The 22,840-nt window shown below is 45.1% G+C and overlaps 3 protein-coding genes across 4 annotated transcripts in view; 2 read left to right on the top strand and 1 right to left on the bottom strand.

Annotated features, from left to right (window-relative positions):
* Positions 1-22,840, top strand: part of rasa3 (RAS p21 protein activator 3) — a 221,221-nt gene that overhangs the window by 153,995 nt on the left and 44,386 nt on the right. The gene's annotated exons all lie outside the window — the stretch shown is intronic.
* LOC127598943 (protein-lysine methyltransferase METTL21C-like) lies at positions 516-4,189 on the top strand. Its single transcript, XM_052062557.1, is given in 6 exon segments — positions 516-572; positions 574-606; positions 1,107-1,197; positions 1,268-1,422; positions 1,979-2,096; positions 3,590-4,189. Coding segments are annotated over 6 exon segments (930 nt in total). The 5' UTR covers positions 516-524; the 3' UTR covers positions 4,075-4,189.
* Positions 4,987-21,622, bottom strand: tpp2 (tripeptidyl peptidase 2). 2 transcript variants are annotated; one of them, XM_052062445.1, is made up of 29 exons: positions 21,381-21,622; positions 20,340-20,468; positions 20,051-20,146; positions 19,246-19,350; positions 19,041-19,165; positions 18,798-18,961; positions 18,517-18,671; positions 18,344-18,420; positions 18,139-18,266; positions 17,657-17,905; positions 17,236-17,351; positions 16,966-17,137; positions 16,658-16,815; positions 16,510-16,586; positions 16,291-16,397; positions 16,043-16,197; positions 15,787-15,903; positions 15,599-15,699; positions 14,960-15,056; positions 14,735-14,872; positions 14,406-14,650; positions 14,071-14,149; positions 12,619-12,657; positions 11,039-11,190; positions 10,808-10,904; positions 10,124-10,254; positions 8,180-8,435; positions 7,965-8,084; positions 4,987-7,358 (listed from the first exon to the last, which is right to left on the bottom strand). In XM_052062445.1, exons 1-29 carry the CDS (start codon positions 21,543-21,545, stop codon positions 7,269-7,271), a joined length of 3,840 nt encoding a protein of 1,279 aa, XP_051918405.1. In that variant the 5' UTR covers positions 21,546-21,622; the 3' UTR covers positions 4,987-7,268. The 2 variants fall into 2 exon arrangements, with proteins under 2 accessions (XP_051918405.1, XP_051918406.1); XM_052062446.1 differs by lacking the exon at positions 12,619-12,657.

Genomic DNA, 22,840 nt, shown 5'->3' with positions numbered 1-22,840 from the left:
TGATTGCATGCAAGCCCGATCCAGTTACCGTCAATATCTGATGAAGAAACTGAAACCAGCAGCACATTTCAGGCTGCCTACGTGCTTCCAGTATAATTTGCAAAGAAATGACCTCCTTTCATCGACATAAAAAAAAAAAAAACAGCCTCGAAAAAAAATACAATAAAATAATCTCATTCATCACATACATTCAAGTATTAACGAGTATTTGGGAGTATTTTTTTTTTTTTTAGCAAAGTGGGAACAACTTGAATCGTTCAACCACATCTACCCAAGGCGTGGTGAACACCCACACGTGTTCGTTCCATCGCGGCCTACCGCAAAGCCGACAGGAAGTCGATTCACGGGCCAGCGTTGGTCTCATGACATATTTGTCATTCCGCCTTGCAAATCATCTTTGCGTGTACGTGCATGCGTCGACCGCTGCTTGTGTTTATTTATCGCGGCTGCAGTTCTATAAATACACACGTGCCCTTGTGATGATGATGATGATGATGATGATGATGATGGGAGTGTCTACCAGGATGCTCTCTATAACCCCCCCAGGCAGATATCTGTGGATGCACACAGATTTGCAACTCTCCCGGGATTAAAACACAACACCAGGTAGGTCCACGGAGGAAAGGCAAAGTCGAGAATGAAGTTTGCAAAGATGTCGCAGTGGAAAGGCGGCTCAACTCAATGACTCAAATTGCGGGAAATGTTGAAAGGCTCAGAATGGACCTGTAGACAATTTCAAAGTATGATCTCAAAATATAAACTGTACAAAACACAACTTGTATTTTTTTTAACTTTTTTTTAACTCTAAATTTTTTAACTCTAAATTCAGATGACATAATTTTAAAAATAGAAATGAACGACATTTAACATCAAGGTCAGCGCAACAAAGCAGGTAAGTTGTGTGCTCCAAAACAATCTGTGGAGTTGTTTTTAACTTCGTTCCTTATAATGTGGCTAAACTTCCGTCAACTGAAAATATTTTGTGGAATTGCCCATCTTGAAATGACAATTGACATTTGAGTTCATCCAATTTTTTTTTTGTCTTTCTTTGATCTCTATTTTCCATTTCTATCTGCCCCGTGTCTTCGTACGGCTGTCCCCCCAAGTGCATTTTCATCCGGCCGCTTTGTCACGATCGAGCGAGGAAGTGAATTGTTGCGACGATGGAAGAAGATGAAGAGCAAACAGAGGAGACGGGTAAGAAAGAGCGTCACGGCCCAAAGGCTGGAAGGAGTTCCGCGCCGTAAAACGTCTTCTCCTTTTGCAGAGCAATCACACAGCCAAGTTGTCCACAAGCAGCAAAGACAAGGTTGGGCTCCATGTTTCTTCTCTCGGCCCGATAAAGAGATGTATAATTACGTCGGGCAAGAGATCGTCATCCAGGAAGGTTTTGACTCCTATGCGGGAATGATATGGCCCGGGGTGAGTCTTTCCGTATTCTTCCTAAATGTGAGACTGTTACCTCAATGTGCTACGACAGTTCTACACGGCAGTCATCGAATCAATCCATCACGGTTTGGTTTGGGGCCGCCACGAAAAAGGACAAAATCCGACTTCAACGGACAGTTAGGACGGCGGGAAAAAAATCATTGGCACTGCCCTACCCACTCTTGAGGACTTGCACACTGCAAGAATCAAGACAAGGGCACCCCCCGCACCCTGCCCACCACCTCTTCCAGCTACTCCCCTCAGGCAGGCGCTACAGATCCATGCGCACCAAAGCTAGCAGACACTTAAACAGCTTCTTCCCTCTAGCCATTAACTCCCTAAACAGTCAATGACGTAGTCACTCTTCTTGTACCACAAAATGGTACTACAAAACTACTGGTTACTCTAAAATCGTTCAATGATTTTGTTGTTTACGATGATACAAGTGCAGCGTGTTATACCGGAGACAAATTCCTTGTGTGTTCTACATACTTGGCCAATAAAGATGATTCTGATTCGGATTCTGATTCTGATGCGTGCTTGCTCTCAGGCTTTGGCTCTCAGTCGGTACCTGGACTCGCATCGGAGCCAGCTGAATCTCGTGGACAAAGCCGTATTGGAGATCGGCGCAGGGACCGGCCTGCTGTCCATCGTGGCCTCGCTCCTCGGTAAGACGCACACAGACGCGGATATGGCAGCTTGAAATTTGTGGGTTTTTCAATCGGACTTTGCGAGCCAATATTGGGATTTGATGCCTCATTTATACATATTAAATAGCAAATCAGAGACTTTAATAGGGCGGCCCGGTAGTCCAGTGGTTAGCACGTGGGCTTCACAGTGCAGAGGTACCGGGTTCGATTCCAGCTCCGGCCTCCCTGTGTGGAGTTTGCATGTCCTCCCCGGGACTGCGTGGGTTTTCTCCGGGTGCTCCGGTTTCCTCCCACATTCCAAAAATATGCATGGCAGGCTGATTGAACATTCTAAATTGTCCCTAGGTGTGAGTGTGAGCGTGGATGGTTGTTCGTCTCCGTGTGCCCTGCGATTGGCTGGCAACCGATTCAGGGTGTCCCACGCCTACTGCCCGAAAACAGCTGGGATAGGCTCCAGCACCCCCCCGCGACCCTAGTGAGGATCAAGCGGTTAGGAAGATGAATGAATGAATGAGACTATAATGCCAATAGTACTGTCAAAAGAAAGTAGAAGAAGCTGAGTCATGCTCTAAATCAGGGATGGGCAACTGTCAACATATCACCGATAGTTTTAGTGGTAATATCACCATTAAGATGTCAGACATGGCTTAGTTGTTGTGCTGACCCGAATCATTTTCTGCGGATTTGAAATGATATGCAGGACAAATTCGGTAATGTTAAAGTCAAGTCAAGTCAAGAGTATTTCTGGAGCACTTTCAAACAGCCATCGCTGCATACAAAGTGCTGTACATGGAGCGATTTAACATACACAATAAACAGTAAGACGAATCGGTAATAAAGGCGGTAGAAAGCACCAAGCAGTAAAATCAAGAACAAATCTAAGTCATGCCGAGTCGAACGCCAAAGAATACAAGTGAGTTTTGAGGAGGGCTTTAAAGATGGGCAGCGAGGAGGTTTGCCGAAGGTTCAGTGGAAGTTCATCCATCCATCCATTTTCCGAACCGCTTGATCCTCACTAGGGTCGCGGGGGGTGCTGGAGCCTATCCCAGCCGTCTTCGGGCAGTAGCCACGCAGGCTCGGGGATAACATGCAAACTCCACACAGGGAGGCCGGAGCGCTGGAATCGAACCTGGTACCTCTGCACTGTGAAGCCGACGTGCTAACCACTGGCTACCGGGCCGCTTCAGTGGAAGTTGATTTTGGAAAAAAAAGAAAAAGAGAGCACAAAATGAGTTCTTGCACTTATTATTGGTTTGCTGTTCAGCTGTTTTGTGGCGCCCTTGAAAGGTCATTTTGATGCATTTTACGTTCTTGTGCACCGGAACGTAAAATTACAGTTTGCGCTTATAGTTGTTGGCTTGTAACCCTTTGTGAAAAATACACAGTGCGTATTTTCCAGACATGCATGATGTCTTTTCTTCATTTTTAAAGTGGCATTTTTGTTCTTCATCAAGTTAGAATGTGCGTTGAAGTTGGCTTGTCCCTTGTCCTATGACATCTGTGGCCTACAGGGGCCTGGGTGACCGCTACCGATCTGCCAGATGTTCTGGGCAACCTGACATTCAACGTGAGCAAGAACACGAGGGGACGCTGCAGGCGCACCCCCCAGGTGGCCCCTCTGTCCTGGGGCTACGACCTGGAGCGCACCTACCCCACGGCCATCTATCGCTATGACTACATCCTGGCCGCTGATGTGGTCTACCACCATGATTTCCTGGATGAGCTTCTGGCCACCCTGAAGCATTTCTGCCAGCCAGGGACCACCCTGCTCTTGGCCAACAAGATCAGATTGGAGTCTGACCAGACATTTCTGGATACATTTAAGAGGATCTTTAATACACGCTTGCTGGAAGAAGACGAATCGTTAGTCATCTTCATGGCCACGTGTAGAGAAGCTAAGGAGGGAGAGGACAGAGGGGAAAGGCCGGCGCGAGGGGAGGGAGGCCGTTGCCATGAAAAAAACATGGATGGAAAATCTTGCCGGATGGATTCGTAATACAGGACTCGATGGAGAAGCTTTTGGAGAGGCGAGAAGAAAAAAAAACAATGCAATGAGGAGACAACGAGCCAATCAGTGAGCTCTGCGGCCAAAGTAGGGAAGCAAATTGTGTCAGGTGAGTGTGCTCTGACGTCGGCGCAGCAGCAAAATCAAGTCAAAGTCAATCTGCAAGTTGGAGAGTGCAGGAGCGTTCGGGTCAATAAAGTCTTTTTTTTTTAAAGATGTTTCGGGGTTATTTATTGATTGTTTTTTTTTTTAAATCATCAAAGTAAGTAATGATCAATAAACATTCATTCATTCATTCATTCATCTTCCTAACCGCTTGATCCTCACTAGGGTCGCGGGGGGTGCTGGAGCCTATCCCAGCTGTCTTCGGGCAGTAGGCGGGGGGACACCCTGAATCGGTTGCCAGCCAATCGCAGGGCACACAGAAACGAACAACCACCCAAACTTACACTCACACCTAGGGACAATTTAGAGTGTTCAATCAGCCTGCCACGCATGTTTTTTTTTTTTTATGTGGGAGGAAACCGGAGCACCCGGAGAAAACCCACGCAGGCCCGGGGAGAACATGCAAACTCCACACAGGGAGGCCGGTGCTGGAATCGAACCCGGTACCTCTGCACTGTGAAGCCGACGTGCTAACCACTGGACTACCGGGCCGCCCATCATCAAAGTAATACAATCATAATAATAATAATAATTAAATGATGTGAAGGAAAATTGTAAATAGTACTGCGATTTATCCATTTGTGTTCATATTGTATTTAATTGAAAGATGTTTGTTGTTTTTTCTCTTTCTCCTTCTTTCTACATACATTCTTGCTGCTGGAGGCTGTAAATTTCCCCAGTGTGGGACGAATAAAGGATATCTTATCTTATCTTATCTTAAGTGATGATCAATAAACAACGTTCATGAAAATGATTTTATTCAGTGTTCGTTCCTTCTGTCGGACGTGATTGCATCCGCTTTTTTTCCCCATTTTTATACAAGTCTCTGAAGAACAAAGGCTTTTATAGCAACAATTTATTGGCCCTTGCCGCAATTAAAGCCTAAAAAAATTGCAGTCAGAAAACAACAGTGCGTGTGTGTAATATTTAAAAAAAATATATATATATATTATATATATATATATATATATTTTTTTTTTTTTTTAACTGTCCTAACACCAGCAAAGAAAGAAACATGAGAATTCTGTTTGGTGCCAGAAATGGACGGCATTCAGTGGTGGTGGAAGGCCTTTTTCGGGGAGACCGTCAATGGCAACACACGCGGCAAGTAGCAGAATCCTGAACTTTTTGTTTACCAGACCCGACACCCGCCCAAACACAGGGATGGGGGCAAAAGTAACAACAATGCAAGAAAGACAGACAAACCAAAAAAAAAAAAACTGCAGGTTCATGTTTCCATGAAAACTGTAAATGGGTGAAAATTCTGAGGCAACTGACTTTAAAATATGACAGCTAAAAATAGAAACGCAATGTCAACATGAACTGTGAGTACACCGCCCCCCCCCCGCAAAAAAAATCATTTTAGTGACCTGTCATTACATACGGAGTGATATGTTTTTTTTTTTTTAAACAAACCCAGGTCCAGTTACACAACCCAGTTGACAATTATCATTGGTTTAAATAGTTATTGATACATATTTTTTTTTAAAACTACACAACACCAGTCTATTGCTGAATTATAAAACGTTACTGGCCATTGACCAAAAAAAAAAAAAACAAAATCCTTCCCAGTTTAACATCTTCAGACCAACTCGACCTTGCAGTGATGTGCATCTGCAATTGAAATGCATCAATAAATGCAATTGTCACACAAAAGCTATGCGCGTCTCTGTTCACTGCACATATGCAACTTTCCCCCTCCACTCCCAAAATATCGATTAATGTCATAAATGTGATGGATGGAAAATTGCTGAGAAAAACAAAAATACATCCAAAGGGTCAAACCACCGCATCATCTGCAAAATGGCCATCCGTGCTTCAACAAATGAAAGTAAGTTGAGGTAAAGTTTCAAAAACACGCAAAAAGAGCCTCCGTGGAAGCCGCGTACTCGTCCTTCATCCTTCTGCTCGGTTTGACGCTCGTGGAAAACAAAAAAGCTGGCCATAAATTAAATTCACTCACCGACTTATCTGACAAAAGGTTTCAGATATAAAAAAAAAAAAAGTATTCAACTTATAATTAGCTTCCAACTAAAACCAAGTATCCCGAAATCCTACAAGGCATGCATATATGCAAAATACAAATTGGCATATTAGTATTACAGTATTGCATCCTGCTATGCTCCGACAGGCGCGTCTGTACATATTTTAGGTCTCTTCGTGTACGCGAGCAACATTGTGAATGCCGTGCAGAAAACATACCGACTAACGAGTGAACGTGCCACGGCTGAGGACCGATGGTGGGTGGCCACGTGTCGCTGCTCGGCTTAACTTGAGGCGCGGTAAGCGGCGTGATGCAAAATGAGGCTGTGGCCCCCTTTTGGCGGCAGAGGCTGATGAGCGGAGTGCCTCTACGCTACTTGGTGTGCCGACCGATGCAAAAAAAAAAAAAGAAAGAAAAAATGGTTTAGGTGTTTTTTTTTGTTTTTTTTTAAATCACACATCTCCAGCCCAAGCACATCCTCCCCCCCCATGTCAGTAAAGGTAACATGGATGCAAGGCACCGCAATACTGCTTCAGTTCTGAGGTTTGTTCATTTGAGTGACGTCCAGATTATAAAAGTCCAACAGTCAACTTAACATCCGGGTCAGCATGGCACAGAGACGTGGGACGATTTCCCGGTCGGTGTCCCTCGAAAATTGAAGATTAGAGGAAAAGACGGAGATTTAAAAAAAAAAAAAAAAAGAAAAATAAAGTGTAAACTGCTGTCCACGGGCAAAAAAAATGTGATCACGACGCTAGAGAACCTCCAATAAGACGGAACCGCAACTACAAATTGTGGATTTGAAAGGAAATAAAAGATCCGTGAATACAATTGTTTGTTGTTGTGCTGCTGGTGGCACTCGAATCAAAAAACCGACGCCTAACGTGGCCTTTTAAAATGACCTGTGAGCTCCACGCTGTCCTTCGCTGCCCCCCCCCACCCCCCAAAAAAAGAAGCCCTCGCTCCAAATGAAAGTGAGGAGCTTTCCTACTGATGCTTCAGTGTGGCCGTGCCGTTCATGCCGCTGGTCGGAGTTCTAGAAGGGACTGTAGTCTGCAGGGTACATGACAGGGAGCCAGTTTTCGGTGAAGGTGGCACAGTGCGTCCATTTGAGGTGACGCATCAGCTAAAAAACAAACAAAGCAAAAAAATATCAGCGACACATCGCCTGCAAGTTAAGTCTTAAAATCCATCCATCCATCCATCCATCTTCTACCGCTTATCCGGGGCCGGGTCGCGGGGGCAACAGCTTTAGCAGGGAAGCCCAGACTTCCCTCTCCCTAGCTACTTCTTCCAGCTCTCCCCGGGGGATCCCGAGTCGTTCCCAGGCCAGCTGGGTGACATAGTCTCTCCAGCGTGTCCTGGGTCTTCCTCGGGGTCTCCTCCCGGTGGGACATGCCCGGAACACCTCACCGGGGAGGCGCTCAGGAGGCATCCGAATCAGATGCCCAAGCCACCTCATCTGGCTCCTCTCGATGTGGAGGAGAAGCGGCTCGACTCGGAGCCCCTCCCGGATGACCGAGCTTCTCACCTCATCTCTAAGGGAGAGCCCGGACACCCTGCGGAGAAAACTCATTTCGGCCGCTTGTATCCGTCTTAAGTCTTAAAATGAATGAGCGCATTTGAACTTCTTCCTCCAACTTTTGACAGTACGGCGTTTCGGTTATGAATCTAATTCTGACTGCTCGTTCGAAATAAAAAGTTCAGTCGCCATCTTTATGTTATGACATACTTGGATGCAGTTCTTCATGTTCTCTTTGCTGGGCTTCTCCTCCACCATCTTGGAGGCGTATTTTAAGGCTCGGCCGTACATTTTGTTCACAAGGGCGTGTTTGTAGGAAAACATCAGCACCTGGAACAAAGAGTCTTTTCATTGAACAGCAACGGCACTCGAGGAAACCAAATGAATGATTTCACTTGGTGGCACAAACCAAAATCTGAACGCACCTTTGAGTCAGTTAGCTCCGCCCACTTCTGCACCTCCCAGAAGGTTTCCGTCAGAGTGTTCGCCATGCTCTGCGCGGAGTCGTCGGAACTACTCGCCTCCTGTTCACTAAGTTCCCTTGCGTCGGCTTGGTCGGCGGCGGCGACGGCGCCAACGCCGCCGCCGTCCTGCGGCGCGCCGCTCATCAGCTGGTCGGCCAGAGCGCAGCCCTTCCTGCACAGGGCGTCCAGCAGAGACGACCTCTGCTTCTCCATGTCGCTGAGAAAGAGAGGAGTGACTTGACTCGGGGGGGTTTTCATTCTTTCTGGGACGACACCTGCTCCACACCCTGCTTTGAACTGCTTCGGTGAGAGTTTCAAGATTGGGAATTGAGGAAGCCAAAACAACCACATCAGCCCCCCACCCCTCCCCGAGGGGCACGCCCAGATTCCTTCTCCTAGTCCACAAAACAATCCTGTGAATACCATTCTGATTTGCAGATTGGTCTATTCTTTTTTTTTTATTTTATGTTCACTTTCGGGCGGCCCGGTAGTCCAGTGGTTAGTACGTGGGCTTCACAGTGCAGAGGTACCGGGTTCGATTCCAGCTCCGGCCTCCCTGTGTGGAGTTTGCATGTTCTCCCCGGGCCTGCGTGGGTTTTCTCCGGGTGCTCCGGTTTCCTCCCACATTCCAAAAACATGCGTGGCAGGCTGATTGAACACTCTAAATTGTCCCTCGGTGTGAGTGTGAGCGTGAATGGTTGTTCGTCTCTGTGTGCCCTGCGATTGGCTGGCAACCGATTCAGGGTGTCCCCCGCCTACTGCCCGAAGACAGCTGGGATGGGCTCCAGCACCCCCCCGCGACCCTTGTGAGAATGAAATGTTCACTTTCACCATCTAGCATTTATACCTACAAGTTTGCCCCACAACTCATGGGAAAGAAAATAAAAAACAATTCTGAACAAGCCGAGTACAGATAGCAACTGCTGTTAAGATAAGAAAACCTTAATTTGTCTCACAAAGGAGACTTTCGCAAAAATGTGTTGAAAATTTTGACCCATTTTCACAAATTTTTCAGTTGGAACCAATGTAAATGAACCAGGAATTCATTATCTTACAAGTTGGCACATCATTGTGAAATTAAATATTCATTCATTCATTCATCTTCCGAACCGCTTGATCCTCACTAGGGTCGCGGGGGGTGCTGGAGCCTATCCCAGCTGTCTTCGGGCAGTAGGCGGGGGGGACACCCTGAATCGGTTGCCAGCCAATCGCAGGGCACACAGAGACAAACAACCAACCACGCTCACACTCACACCTAGTGACAATTTTGAGTGTTCCATTAACCTGCCATGCATGTTTTTGGAATGTGGGAGGAAACCGGAGCACCCGGAGAAAACCCACGCAGGCCCGGGGAGAACATGCAAACTCCACACAGGGAGGCCGGAGCTGGAATCGAACCCGGTACCTCTGCACTGTGAAGCCGACGTGCTAACCACTGGACTACCGGGCCGGAAATTAAATATTGGTAGAAGATATATTTTAGCATAATCCTGACTGGCGGGCGAGTTTTAGCACGTCTGCCTCACAGTGCATAGGCGCAGGGCTCGATTCCTGTGTGCAGTTTGCATGTTCTCCTCATGCCTGCGTTGGTTTTCACTGGGTACTTCGGTTTCCTCCCACATTCCCAAAACACGCTTGGCAGGTTGACTGGGCACACCAAATTGTTCCGAGGTGCGATTGTGAGCACGAATGGTTGTTCGTCTCTGTGTGCCCTGCGATTGGCTGGCAACCAGTTCAGGGTGTACCCCGCCTGCTGCCCAAAGACAGCTGGGATAGGCTCCAGCACGCCCGCGACCCTCATGAGTTTAAAAGGATTTCAAAAATGGATGGATGGATAATCCTGACTAACACAATGAGATTTTGAGCAAGGACAACTTCATGCGGTACAGCGAGAGTCTCGCATACGTCTTAATGGTAGCAGCATCGGGTCGAGGGTCCGTCTTCATGGTGAAGTAAACGGCCAATTCCGTCTGGTCAATGTGTGAGATGACCACGTCAGCGGCTGACACCACCTCCCCAAGACGCTTTGCACGCTCCTAGGAAAGGGCAGACAACGTTTGTTTGATCTTATTACTTTTATGTAAAAAGAAGCAAATAAACAATAAAAAACATTCAATTACATTGTGAAGTCATTTAGCAAATGTGTTTTTCTTAAAATTGTTTGATTACAGCGTAACGGTATTTCCATTCATTCTTTTATTTGATTGGGCTCATTAAATAATTGGCTCGTTGATTAATTGTCAATCATAATTTGAATATAATGTCATTGTGAAACAAATTCATGTAAGCTAAACATTTTAAAATAAAATAGTTGGTTAATTTATGAAGTACTTAAAATTTTTTTTTTACATGAGAACGAATGAGTAATTGATTAATAATATCAACTGTTTAACTTTTTTTTCCATCTACAAATGAGCAGGCCCATCTGTCCGTTTTAAAATTCAAAAGTAACCCTCCAGCACAAAACTTTGCCTACTCCCGGTATAAAGAAAATTGCCCGTGACCAGCCTAGGGTGTTACCCGCCTCTTGGCTGAGTCAGCAGGGATAAGGCTGCCAGTACCCGCACGACCCGATGATGAGCCGTTTACCTTTTCAGAGTCCAGCTGATGTAGTCTTTGCACATGTATAGGAAGGTAATCAGAGTACTTTTCCTTCAGCTCATCATAAAGCGAGCTGGAATCCAACCTGAGCAACAGCAAGAGGACAACGGTAATAAATCAATTAATCAATCAAAAAATAAAATAAAATAAAATAAAATAAAATAAAATAAAATAAAATAAAATAAAAATTCTATAAAGGTTTTTTTTGTTCGTGCTCACTTGGTCATCCACTGAATCTTCAAGTCCCTAATGGCTTCGGCATACTCCTCTTTTACGTCTTTCTCTTTGTCAGCATCCTTATCTTTCTCCTTCCCTCCATTCTTTGCTTTGTTGGGTGCAGGGATGAGGTGGTAGATGACTGACACAATATCCTGCATAAAATACAATGAGTTGTCACATTAAACACCGATTACGTGCAAGTCGGCATCGGTCATTTTCGCGCTCACGCCAACAACTTATAATCACAGTCAGCACAAGTGTGTTGAATCATTCACATCAGTTGGGTCAAGACATGCCGAGGTCATGGACATTATGGCTTTTCCCTTGGAGTCAAAATATCATTAAAAAAGGGGGGGCGGAGGGGGGTACAGCATAATGGTTGGATAGAAGACCAAATAAAAACCTGAAAGTCTGAATAGAATGGTTATTTCACCCTGCACAACAATGACAGACAATGTGGATCTTGCCACTAGCGCAGCCATCCTGGGTCAATTGACCAATCAAAATCAACACGGTTCTTATTTATTTTCATGGAGGGCTGTAATCCCATTATTTATTCAGAGGAAGCTCTCATGAGAACACTGACTGACAAGAAAGAGGAGAAACAAAAAACTTAAATATTAACCAAGTCAATAATCATTTCCCTCAACGCAAGATTTCCCCCACGTCCTACTTTGTCATACAGTGAACCCTTCGCCTGTTAAGCGGGTTACGTTCCAAAAAGTGTAACGCCTCCTCAAAGGTTTTCTCCCTGGTTTAGAAAGACTTGACGAGTCGGCAAATGTTAAAAACAGCCTTTATTGTGGCTGCTGAACACCATTTTGGGCTGGAAAAACTAGACGCAAAATGTACAACATACCATAAAAACAGACATTCGTCACATCCCATTTGGCTGTGTAAATAGGAATTTAGGAGTACTGTAATTAAAAGAAATCAAAGCTCTTGCCGTCTGCACCTCACATTTCCGTTTATATGCCCAAACTAACATGGCTGCGAATCAACACGGACCACTTCCTGCCACTCAATGCAAAACTCGAATGTAACAGCAGGGGGCAAAATAGCCAAAATAAATGAATAAATGAGTCATTGTCATTTTCCCATCGTGTAGAAAGGTACATTACTGTATTTTAACTTTAACATCAACTTATAATCACGACAGTAACAGTCAGCTGTATTTTATTTTATTTTTTTTACAATTACTACACAATACTGTACTACATAATCAAACCAAAGATCGAAATTTGTTTTTGTTGCGTAAATTTGGCACGCCGTACAGAGACGAGGCGCGGAGACTGTTGACATTGGTCGACAGTCCCTCAGCCAATCAGGATGCAGAACACAAATGCACTGTAAAAAAAATAAAAAAAATCTGTGAAACAGCAAAGCCGTGAAAGGTGAACCGCATTATAATGAGGGTTCACTGTACTTCGAAAAAGACACAGTGTGGCAAAGTTTGACAGATGAAATGGAAGTAATAAAAGAAGTGCAATCTTAAAGTGAAGTCAAAGTCACTTCCACAGGGTCATGAGTCTGAGAGCAGTGGCCGCTCTGTTGCACAAAGTTTCTATCTCATCCAGTACCTTTTTAAACTTTCTTTGTCGTTTTGCAGAGGACTGCCCCTGGTGGTCAGAATAACACACAGTAAGGAAGAGACAACACAAGCACACGCCAGAGGATTCTTTTTCTTTCGGTTTAACATTTTGCCCTTCGCGAATGGAAGACCCAGCCACCTACCTGTTTGACAAACACAAAGCTGGAACTAAAAAGCCTGATTTTCGTTGATCATACACTCCTGCGCCCGGATTCATCACCTCTGAACTGAAGAACAACCATGTACGAAACAACAAACATACGTAGATGCGCCTCTTAGATGAGCCGGGAAAAATGAGCTTCGTTGTCAAAATGCAAACAAGAAGTGATCAATGGCTTTTGCATTGTTGACACCGACTGCAGTCTACACCCCCAAACCCATGGAGCTCCTGCCTTTCCTCATGAACAAGCCACACACACGTTAACAGGGCAAGTTCACGCCAAAAATATGACTTAATAATGTGTCATCTAATTACAGAATAAACGAGCAAAAGATGTGTTGAGGAGGCACACGGGTGACTGCAGACGGTAAAGGTGACATGCAATAGACACAAGGCCCACAATGAACCACCGATTAATTGAAGGACAAGAGCAACCGGCACTGGTGGCAAACCTTTAAAAGAGCAAAAGAAAAGCTCAAAAGCTTTAAAGGACCACATTTCAAGCCTCCTCCTCAGTAACATTCACTAATAAGATGTCCAAAACCATCATTTTTCAGAAAACTTTCCCCCCCAAAAAATGGAGAAAAAAAAAAGAAAAAAAGAGGCCATGGGTTGGGGACTGGCCAATAGTATTGATTCATTAATTTAAAAAAAAATAATATTATATATATATATATATATTCATTCATTCATTCATTCATTCATTCATCTTCCAAGCCGCTTGATCCTCACTAGGGTCGCGGGGGGTGCTGGAGCCCATCCCAGCCGTCTCCGGGCAGTAGGCGGGGGACACCCTGAATCGGTTGCCAGCCAATCGCAGGGCACACATAGACGAACAACCATCCACGCTCACACTCACACCTATGGACAATTTAGAGCGTCCAATCAGCCTGCCACGCATATTTTTGGAATGTGGGAGGAAACCGGAGCACCCGGAGAAAACCCACGCAGGCCCAGGGAGAACATGCAAACTCCACACAGGGAGGCCGGAGCAGGAATCGAACCCGGTACCTCTGCACTGTGAAGCCGACGTGCTAACCACTGGACTACCGGGCCGCCTTATATATATATATATATAATTTTATTTTTTTAAATATATAATATATATATATAAAATGCTATGAAAATTACCTTTGGACCCAACGCCACATCTACTTCATCCATGGCGTATTTACTGTAACATTTTATCCCCCAATCAAAATGGAGTGAATGTTCTTAGAAGCAGGCCTGACCACTGGTCCGGAGAACGGAAAACAGTATGAAAGAACTGAAATGACTCACTGCTTTCTTGCCATATTCACTTTTGGCCGCAACAAGGGAGCCTGAAAGATAGCATCCTGGGCTCGTCCCTTTTGGAATCCTGAAGGAAGGACAAGAACAGGGATTAAAAACAGAAATAACACAGTTATAGTCTAGAACCGACGTCTGTCCCTCCCCATCGTGTGGCGACTATGTTTTAGACACAAATGACACATTTCTTACGTAAAACCAAATTCAATATGTGCAGCCATCGATAGGCGGTTTAACACCGCTAAGGTGTCAGGGAATTCTGCTCAACAGACATTTTGGTTATTTGAAATGTGTTGCTACGTCGCTTAGCCTCCATTTGAACTCACTTGTCATCCGGCAAGGCTGTGACATAGAAATGCTGCGTGGCCCCTGGTGACAGGGTGACAGAGTTTGCTTTCTTCTTGGCCAGAAGGGCCGCCCGGTGCGTCTCGTAGACATCCGGGCTGAGGGTGGCAGACAGACGATGGGAGACAACAAACGGCAGGTCTTTTAGGCGCTCCAGCTCACTCGACAACTCGTGGCGCACCTGCAGGCGTACTGTGTAGTCGCCCTTTTCCAGCTTGAGAGAATACTGAAGGAGAAAAGTGGCGTGCGTGCCGTAACGTTTACATCTGGCGCGACGGCGCTGGCAAAAAAAGACCGATCGAAAAGTCACCTGATGCGGGTAGGCATCCCCTGAACCCAGTAGTCTCTTGTTCTGATCAAACAGCATCCACAGCTGACTATCAAACTCGGACTCATACAGCAGCTCGCACAGCAAGGGGCAGCTGGGTGTGACCTCGCCGCTCTTCGGCTTCACACATAAAAGCGATGAATACCATGAGATTTAAAAAAAAAAAAAAAAATGTGACTGTTGTGCGCTCAAAGCATCGGGGGGTACCTGATGAAAACTGTAGGTGAGAATAATTTCGTAAAGTTGCCGGTTGTTGGGGAGAACGTCCCTCCCTCCCAAAGGCTTGATCTTTGAACTGAGAGGCCTAAAGGAGAGGACGACATCATAAACCACGGGCGCCTCAAAGCAACGATTAGAGCAGCCATGTCCAAAGTCCGGCCCTCGACCCCTGTCATAAAATCAGTGCCGTCTGGCCCGCAGGTTGGGCGCAATGGAACACATGTTGCATTGACTGAGGTCTCGTAGACTGGTGAGTGATGTTTCATAGAGTACTGCTTCCCTCTAGTGGCTAAATGAGTAATAGCATTCACTAAATGAGTAATAGCATTTAGACACTAGAGGGCATCACTCACGAGTTAACAAGACATCACTCCGTGTTTATATTGACTGATATGTCATATTTCAAATTCCTGTTTCAAATGAACCAAAAGAAATTCTTAAGATTGTTGAAATTAAAATAAAAATGGAAATGTGAAACAGACTGGCTTACTAAAATTTGCTGAACAATATTGTTGTTCAATGTAAAGAATGTCAGCCAAGGTCGGCCCCCCGACATTTTACCACATAAAATCTGGCCCCCTTGGCAAAAAGTTTGGACACCCCTGGATTAGAGTGTGAAATAATTACCTGAGAGGCTGAACCCAAGACTTCAGGGTGATTGTCGGAGAAACGTCCTCATACCTCAGCGGCGATGACACGTCAAAATTTGTAACTCCCTCTGACGCATGCTGGCCGAGGGACAAGAGGGGGAGGCGTGACGGAAGGCGTCTGAAATGTCACGTTTCTGCTCGAATATGTGTCACTGCTCCACTCACCATGTGCAGCGGCAAAGGAGAAATACTGAGACCGTGGAACGAGATGTTGTAGTCCACTGTGACATCGCCGAGACTGGCCCACCAGCGTGCAATGCACAGTTCCACAATCTTACCTGACTGCAAAAGGCGGGGAACAAAAAGACAGAATTAGTCACCATCAACAAAACTTTCTAAGGGGCTTTCAGCGACAATTCGCTTCACGTGGGTTACTTCGCGAAGCTTCACGCAGAGTAAATGCGGCCGCTCGTGTACAAACCAGCACGGGAAAGGCTTCAGTTAGCGAGCCTTTTTCCAAAAGTGAGGAGAACTTGTAGAATTCATTCGCTCGGTATGCTTTCTGCTTGACGAGGTGCACCGAATGCAGAACAAACTTTGAGGACACATCTCCAGAATGAGAAGTCAGCATGATCTCTGTAAAGAAAGCAAGAAACCGGCAACACCGTATTCAAGCTGCTTCTTCTTCTTCTTCTTTCGACCTTAAGAGAAAGGACAACATGTACCAACCTGCCCAGGTGGCTCCCCGAGGCACAGTGAGGAAGTGCCGTTTGATCTGTCCTGGTCTGAAGTGGACGTCTTTGAAACACAATTCGTGATTCTGGCTCTCTGTCACCCTGCCAGATAAACGGCGAAGAGGGAGAAAGAGAGAGAGACAAAGAACAGTGAAAACACAAACTTTCACAACACCGCTATGGAGAGAAAGAGCAAGAAAATGGCATCGCTTACTTGCTGGGAATAATAACTGTGATGGGGACTCTGAACAGCGGCCCGCAACCAGCCGCTGCTGTGTCATAGCCACATACCTGAAAATGATATAGTCGAAGTTGCCGCAATGGCTCGTACATACTATCAGTTTGTTGAACCCGATACCCACCTCTGTGTAGTGCACCCCCTCCCTCAGGCCCACAGGATCCACACGGACGTTGACATGACGACACTGGTTCATCAGCTCTAGATGAGATGGACACTGAACCCACGGGGCTGCACACGTGAGCGCCAAGTGTAGCTGCAAGTATATTCGCTCGGTGTTTTCTGGGACGAAGCAAAAATATAGTATGAGCACAACTCCGCCATGACTGATGTCATCTTCACCAATGGAGACTAAATGGTTGGCTGTTATTTTTATCGATTACCGATCAATCTAAAGTATTGAAAATGGGATGGTAGGTGAGGAGAGAATACCTGTGTTTTCAGGAAATATCGGTTCTATTCCGACGCCGTGGTCTGAGGGGGCCAAAAGTTGCGCCGGATCCCTGAGGTAGATGCCTCTCTGTGTTCCCACGGTTACTGAGAAACTCAGATGGCTGGTAGGTAAGGAGGCATTTTGGATGAGGTAGTCTAATGCCCTGTCCACCTACCCACAGAAGTTGAAATCAGCAGCGCAAAAATATATATATAAGACAACATGGTAGAATGACAATACGAAACTACCAGCAGCTATAGGTCAGTCACCTGAATGATTCCGTGGCCCTGTGCAAACACCTCAATGTCATCAACCTTCAGAGCTGTGTTTTCCAGGGCTCTCCTGACTCCAGGAACAGAGGGACGTATCCCCTGCTGTTTTAATCCTGTCTCATACAAAGTAACAAATTATCACGGTCGGCTCTGTGAGACCATACAACAAACAGTAATGTTTGGTCGTGATGGAAAAATGAAGCTTCAAGATGATTCACGAATCAGTTGTTGTGTTAATTGAGCCCTGTTGATAGCACTCTGTTCAACAAAGGGATGAAAGCACACCGACTCAGCATTTCTTAAACCACTGGCTTGAAACCAGCGGTGCCAAAAAATACCAACACAGTAACTGGTTCACGAAGCAAATTTGAAGCTTCATTTTGCAATCGCTACTGTTTAGCATCAAGTCGTGACGCACCAGAGAGGATGAGAGCAATGCCTCCGCAGGCGTTGGGGGATGACATGGAGGTGCCGTTCATCAGCTGGGTACCACGAAGAGTCCAGTTGGGTACAGATGCAATGGCCCCACCGGGGGCACTTATGCTGACCCCTAGTGCACCGTCTGTACTGGGGCCCCTGGAGGACCAGGTGTACTGGTTGGGAGGCAGCTTCTCCCTCAGGGAATACTCAGCTACCATCATGTCAGGGGTCACATAGGCTCCAACACCTGAGGAGAGGGTGCGCATAAAACGTTGCGTTCAATTTCAAAAGATAAAACTTGTACTGGTACAAATATATTCATCAATTACGATGAGAGTGCAACCTCAAAATTGGGTACGCTGTTGCCATCTTAATCAGGCTGTATGCTTTTGTGGTCGATAATGTATTTGCCGGTGGCTTGCAAAGGCATATTCATAAGTTTATTTTAAAAAATGATTAATTAAGAGTCTGATGTTTTACCTATGACACTACTGGTGGTTCCTCCGGGGCAGCCCACGGTGGAGAGGCAGGGGCCGTTGTTCCCCGCGCTTGACACAAATATCACATTGTGCTTCTGCACAGCTTCTGTGATCACCTCACAAATCCTCCTAAAAAAAAACAGATGCGAAGAATGACAAATCCCTTTACGTCGGCTTTCTTTTTCCTGCAACTTCACAACACCTACCCTGAATTGGGCCAGTGGGTGGCTTCCCCATAGCTGTAGTTAACCAAGTCACACTTGTAGTTGATGACTTCAATCATCTTTGGATTGGCGCGTGATTGTGAACAGGGAAAACAAACAAAACATTAATTCACTATCAACAGTTCAATAAGCGCATCGAAATCCAATGAACATACAGCTCGAATCAGTCCTGTGCCCGTTTCCATGGTACTCAACCGAGTGTCTCCGATCTTCAGCGCTAGGATTTGGGCACCGGGGGCGACCCCGTTGCGCTCCGGTTCTTCTGGGAAGTAACCTGCTGCGATGCTTGCAACATGTGTCCCATGGGCCCCTTCGAATACAAACATCCCAAGTCAGCGTGGCGCTCCCACACCTTGCACAAACCACTCAACAACAACTTCCTTTAGGGGATAAAAGGGAGCCATTTGAGACGAGAACCTGTTTTCAAATACTTCACCTCCACTGGTAACGATGCAAAGTGTCGCTCCCTCGTCATAAATATTGACAGAGTAGTTTAGCATCTCTGCACTCCCTAAGGTTGCATACTCTTGTGACTCTCTGTAGGAGCTCAGAACAGTGCACTGTGACAATTCTCCACACTCGGAGGTGTCCATTACGGCCCTTAACAGAAAAACAGCCATTTGAGGTTCTTGTGAAGGATATTGGTAAACGATTAACGCGGTCAATGTATCGGACTTACCTCCATGTGACGCCATCATGCCAAAGAACACAGTCGTATACAGGACCGGGATCACTGTATTTTTTTTCTAGTGAGACAAGCAGCTCTGATTGACTTTGCAACTCTTCCCTCTGTAACTTCTCTGACTGGAGACAAAACGGCGGGATGAATGGCACAAGCGCGGCAGCGTGACAAGATCATTCCCGTGACGGATCGTTCTTGTTACCTGCGATGGAGTTGGGTGTGAGAGATCAAACTCCTCCATTTTGCGACAGGCATCAGCAAGTGCTGCTCTATGTGCGGGGTCCCACATCTTCTCCTTTCGCTCTTTCTGCAAAGTAGAAGAGGTTTTTTATTTTTTAATGCAGCGAGGCCGTCCAATTATCCGCATCATTTGAAGCACTGTCACATCAGACAGAATCACAAAGACTCAGGGAAGCATAGATAGACCTTTTCTTCACACCGAGTACAAGTACAAGCACTTACATTTGAGCTCCTCCTGATACTTGACGAGGCCATGACGTCTTGCAAAATGGGTTTTATTTCAAGCGAACGTGAACATGACTTTTTTCACTCAACTTTTTCGAGTAACAGGTTGTCATTACAACGGCAACACATGAAATACCACGTTACTAAACATTATAAACAATAATAAATGAATCACTCCAAGTGTGATCTCACAGAGTGTGTTCATGAAAGCATCCCAGTGCAGCCATTATGTAACTGCAGTGGCCAAAAAAAGTTTCTCCTCGCATACGCGGCTAATATGGATTTGACATACGTGCGTCAGGCTGGTGATGTGGTATCGGTAGATTTTTAGGAGTCCCGATACTGGTATCAGTATCAACGCATCCCTGACTACTCTACTAAATGTCAATGTCTCACTGTTTTACATCCGCGGGATGTTCAAATGAGGTTCTAACACATGATGTTTGTTTAACATCACCTGATACTGTGAGTGATTTAATGAGTACGGTGCAAAATCCTACCGACCAAATAAAGAGTAACAATACAGCACGACATTTTCTTACCTGTATTCTTTCTTTAAGGGCCTTAGGGAAGAACTCATAGCCATTTTTAACTCCAATGTGATACTTCCCTGATGGGTTGACCCAAGCAGGAGGGATCTGGTTGACATAAAAAGACAGCGAAGGAGATATACTTGGAAGATAATTGCAAAGGGAAAGGACAGCCTCAAAACCAGAGAGGAGTGTAATAAATCAGCATGTAGCATACACATGAATGCACAATTTGGTGTTGTTGGTAAAAGAATCCCCAAACTGACAGCTGCAATTCAGTAACTAATATTAATCGGCAAACCTTCAGTATTCTACCAGAGAGGCCAGTGATTGTCCCTTCTTTCGGCTCCACCACTGTGGTCATGTTCACGTCACCACTGCCCGTTGTGTCAATGATATCAACAATCTTTGGCTTCCCATCTGTTGTGACCTGAGGATGAAGACACAAATCCGCAGTCAGTACCTCTTTTGTCATGTCAACGTGGTAACGACATCCAGGAGAATCTCTCTAGATCTTCAGTAAACTACGATAATAATTCAAAAATGTAAATTTAGCTTTTGTATAAAGAACATAGTAATATTTCTAACCTGCAAAAACACAGTAACTACTTGATCCGGATCTGCCCGTTACAAACCAAAGATCTCATCAGTTATTGTCCGAAATTATAAGTCAGTCTACTTTTTACAGCACCACCACATTGACCATATGCAGCAAACTGTAATGTGTCATCTGCACATTACAGTATATAATATTACAGTATATAATATTTCACGATGAAATCCAATGTCTGCCCTTTGGTAGAAAAGAGCTCACCAGAGCGATATCGTTTATGGTTAAAACGCACAAAATCTGGACAACTGTTGCCCCGCGGCTTCACATGTATGAAAATGGAAATGACATCGGAATCACTCTCGCCTTAATTTAATTAGCTCACGATTACAGTATTTTGAATTTCAATTTCACAACTTACCTTCACTGCGTGTGTCCTACAATAATAATCAAATAACATGTAATAACGTAAATAATCCTACAGTGTCTCCAAAGTGAGTCAACTGCTGTATGCTAATAGAAGGCTAACTACATTAACGGCTCTGGGCAATTGGACTCCATCGTAAAATAATTTATGCGAAATGAAGAAAAAACGACAAATTCGCTTCTTTGTGTGAATTAACTTGTCATCATTCTGTCAATTGCACTGTCGCAGGATGAATGCCATTTGTTTATCCCAACAGGTGAGCTAGCCTACTAGCTAGTGACTGTACAGATTATGTGGCCTTTGCTTTCAATTGCCCCCAGTTAGCTTGTAGCTAACTCGCGGTCGAGCGACCGGCTCAGTTGTACCTGCATGCCGGGCGCCCCTGGGTCAACTCCGGTGTCCATGATCGCGATGAGAACCCCTCGGCCATCGTACTCGGGGAACCGGCTTAGATAGGACGCGGCGCCGGTCTCTTTTTTGGGAAGCAGTCCGTGGAAGGGGAACGGCTCTTCGGTTGAATGGGTAGCCATGACTCGAAGGGCGATATGACAGACAGCACAGCGAAATGCCAAGCACGGTTGTTGCACAGAGCGAGTGGACGAGACTTGTAAAGGGCCACAACACCATACGTAGCAGTCACGTGAGCTGTAATATGAAAATGACAAATAACTCACTCGTGAGTTTGCTTCAGAGTAAACACTTTTACCGTTTCTATTAGAACAACACAGTTTGCAGTTCTTTTTGTACAAAATAACCTATTTATCCACCCCCCCCCAAGCCGCCAACAACCCGATCCTTTGCTTTTTTTTATGGAAAAACTGAGCGATTCGCATTTTCTGTCGGACTTTGAAGTCATAAAATAGCACCAAATCTCGTTGAGAAAAATTTAAAAAGTCATTTGTGTCATGGAATTACAGTGAACAACTTAAGTATTTGATGTACAGTACATCGTTCATGAATTCACCTATTCCATTGTTTCTGATGTACTAATCCTCTCACTTATTCGCTGTTTTTCTGCTCCGGCCAAAACCGTGTCTATAAAAATAATCGCGTTTCCTTGAGTCATGCCATAACTTTGGCTGATAGAGAAAAGGTGCTTTGCTTCCATCTTGTGGCATCTAAAGTCAATTCAAAACTTTTTGTGTGACCATTGAAAGACTCGCAGATTCGCAATTCTCAACAGGGCTCGGTCCAAATCCCTCCATGAAAATTAGGGGTTCGCCGTATATTTAAGTCGTTCTCAACTAAGAGTCAAGCTTTGTTTGTAGAAAGTTATTGAGTGTGTGTGTGCGTGTGCGTGTGAGACGAAAAAAGTCACACTATTAAATATGTTTTTACAAAAAAATATTTTAATTCATTGTGCACGCCCATTGTACCGGTGATTTTTATGTGGCTGAGAATCAGAGTAGGGACTGTTAGAATTGGTTGAAAAAGCATTGTTCAACTACATTAACTGTGTCCACATGCTTGTGGATTATGGTTGACTGTGTACTCACTAGATGGTGGTATAATACTGATAGTCATCCATCCATCCATTCTCTGTACTGCTGAGCCTTATTATTACACAGTGTTGGGTGTGCTGGAGCAGATATGTGAATATTCACTGTGTGTTCTTACGGTACTGTACAGTCCCGTCACGATAACTGTTGATGATTTTTTCATGTGTCTTGATAAAGTCAGTCTGAAAATGTTGACTTAATCCAGCAAAATGTTTCTTTTGTTTTCCACTGAATCCATAAACCCCTGAAAGTACGTTGTACTGCGATGTTAAACCGCTATGGGGACACAGCATGGAGTACAATTATCTGAGTAACACATCCATTTA

This window comes from Hippocampus zosterae, chromosome 4 (assembly GCF_025434085.1).
Source record: "Hippocampus zosterae strain Florida chromosome 4, ASM2543408v3, whole genome shotgun sequence".
NCBI classification, from domain to species: domain Eukaryota; kingdom Metazoa; phylum Chordata; class Actinopteri; order Syngnathiformes; family Syngnathidae; genus Hippocampus; species Hippocampus zosterae.
This window is presented reverse-complemented; position numbering and strand designations above follow the sequence as displayed.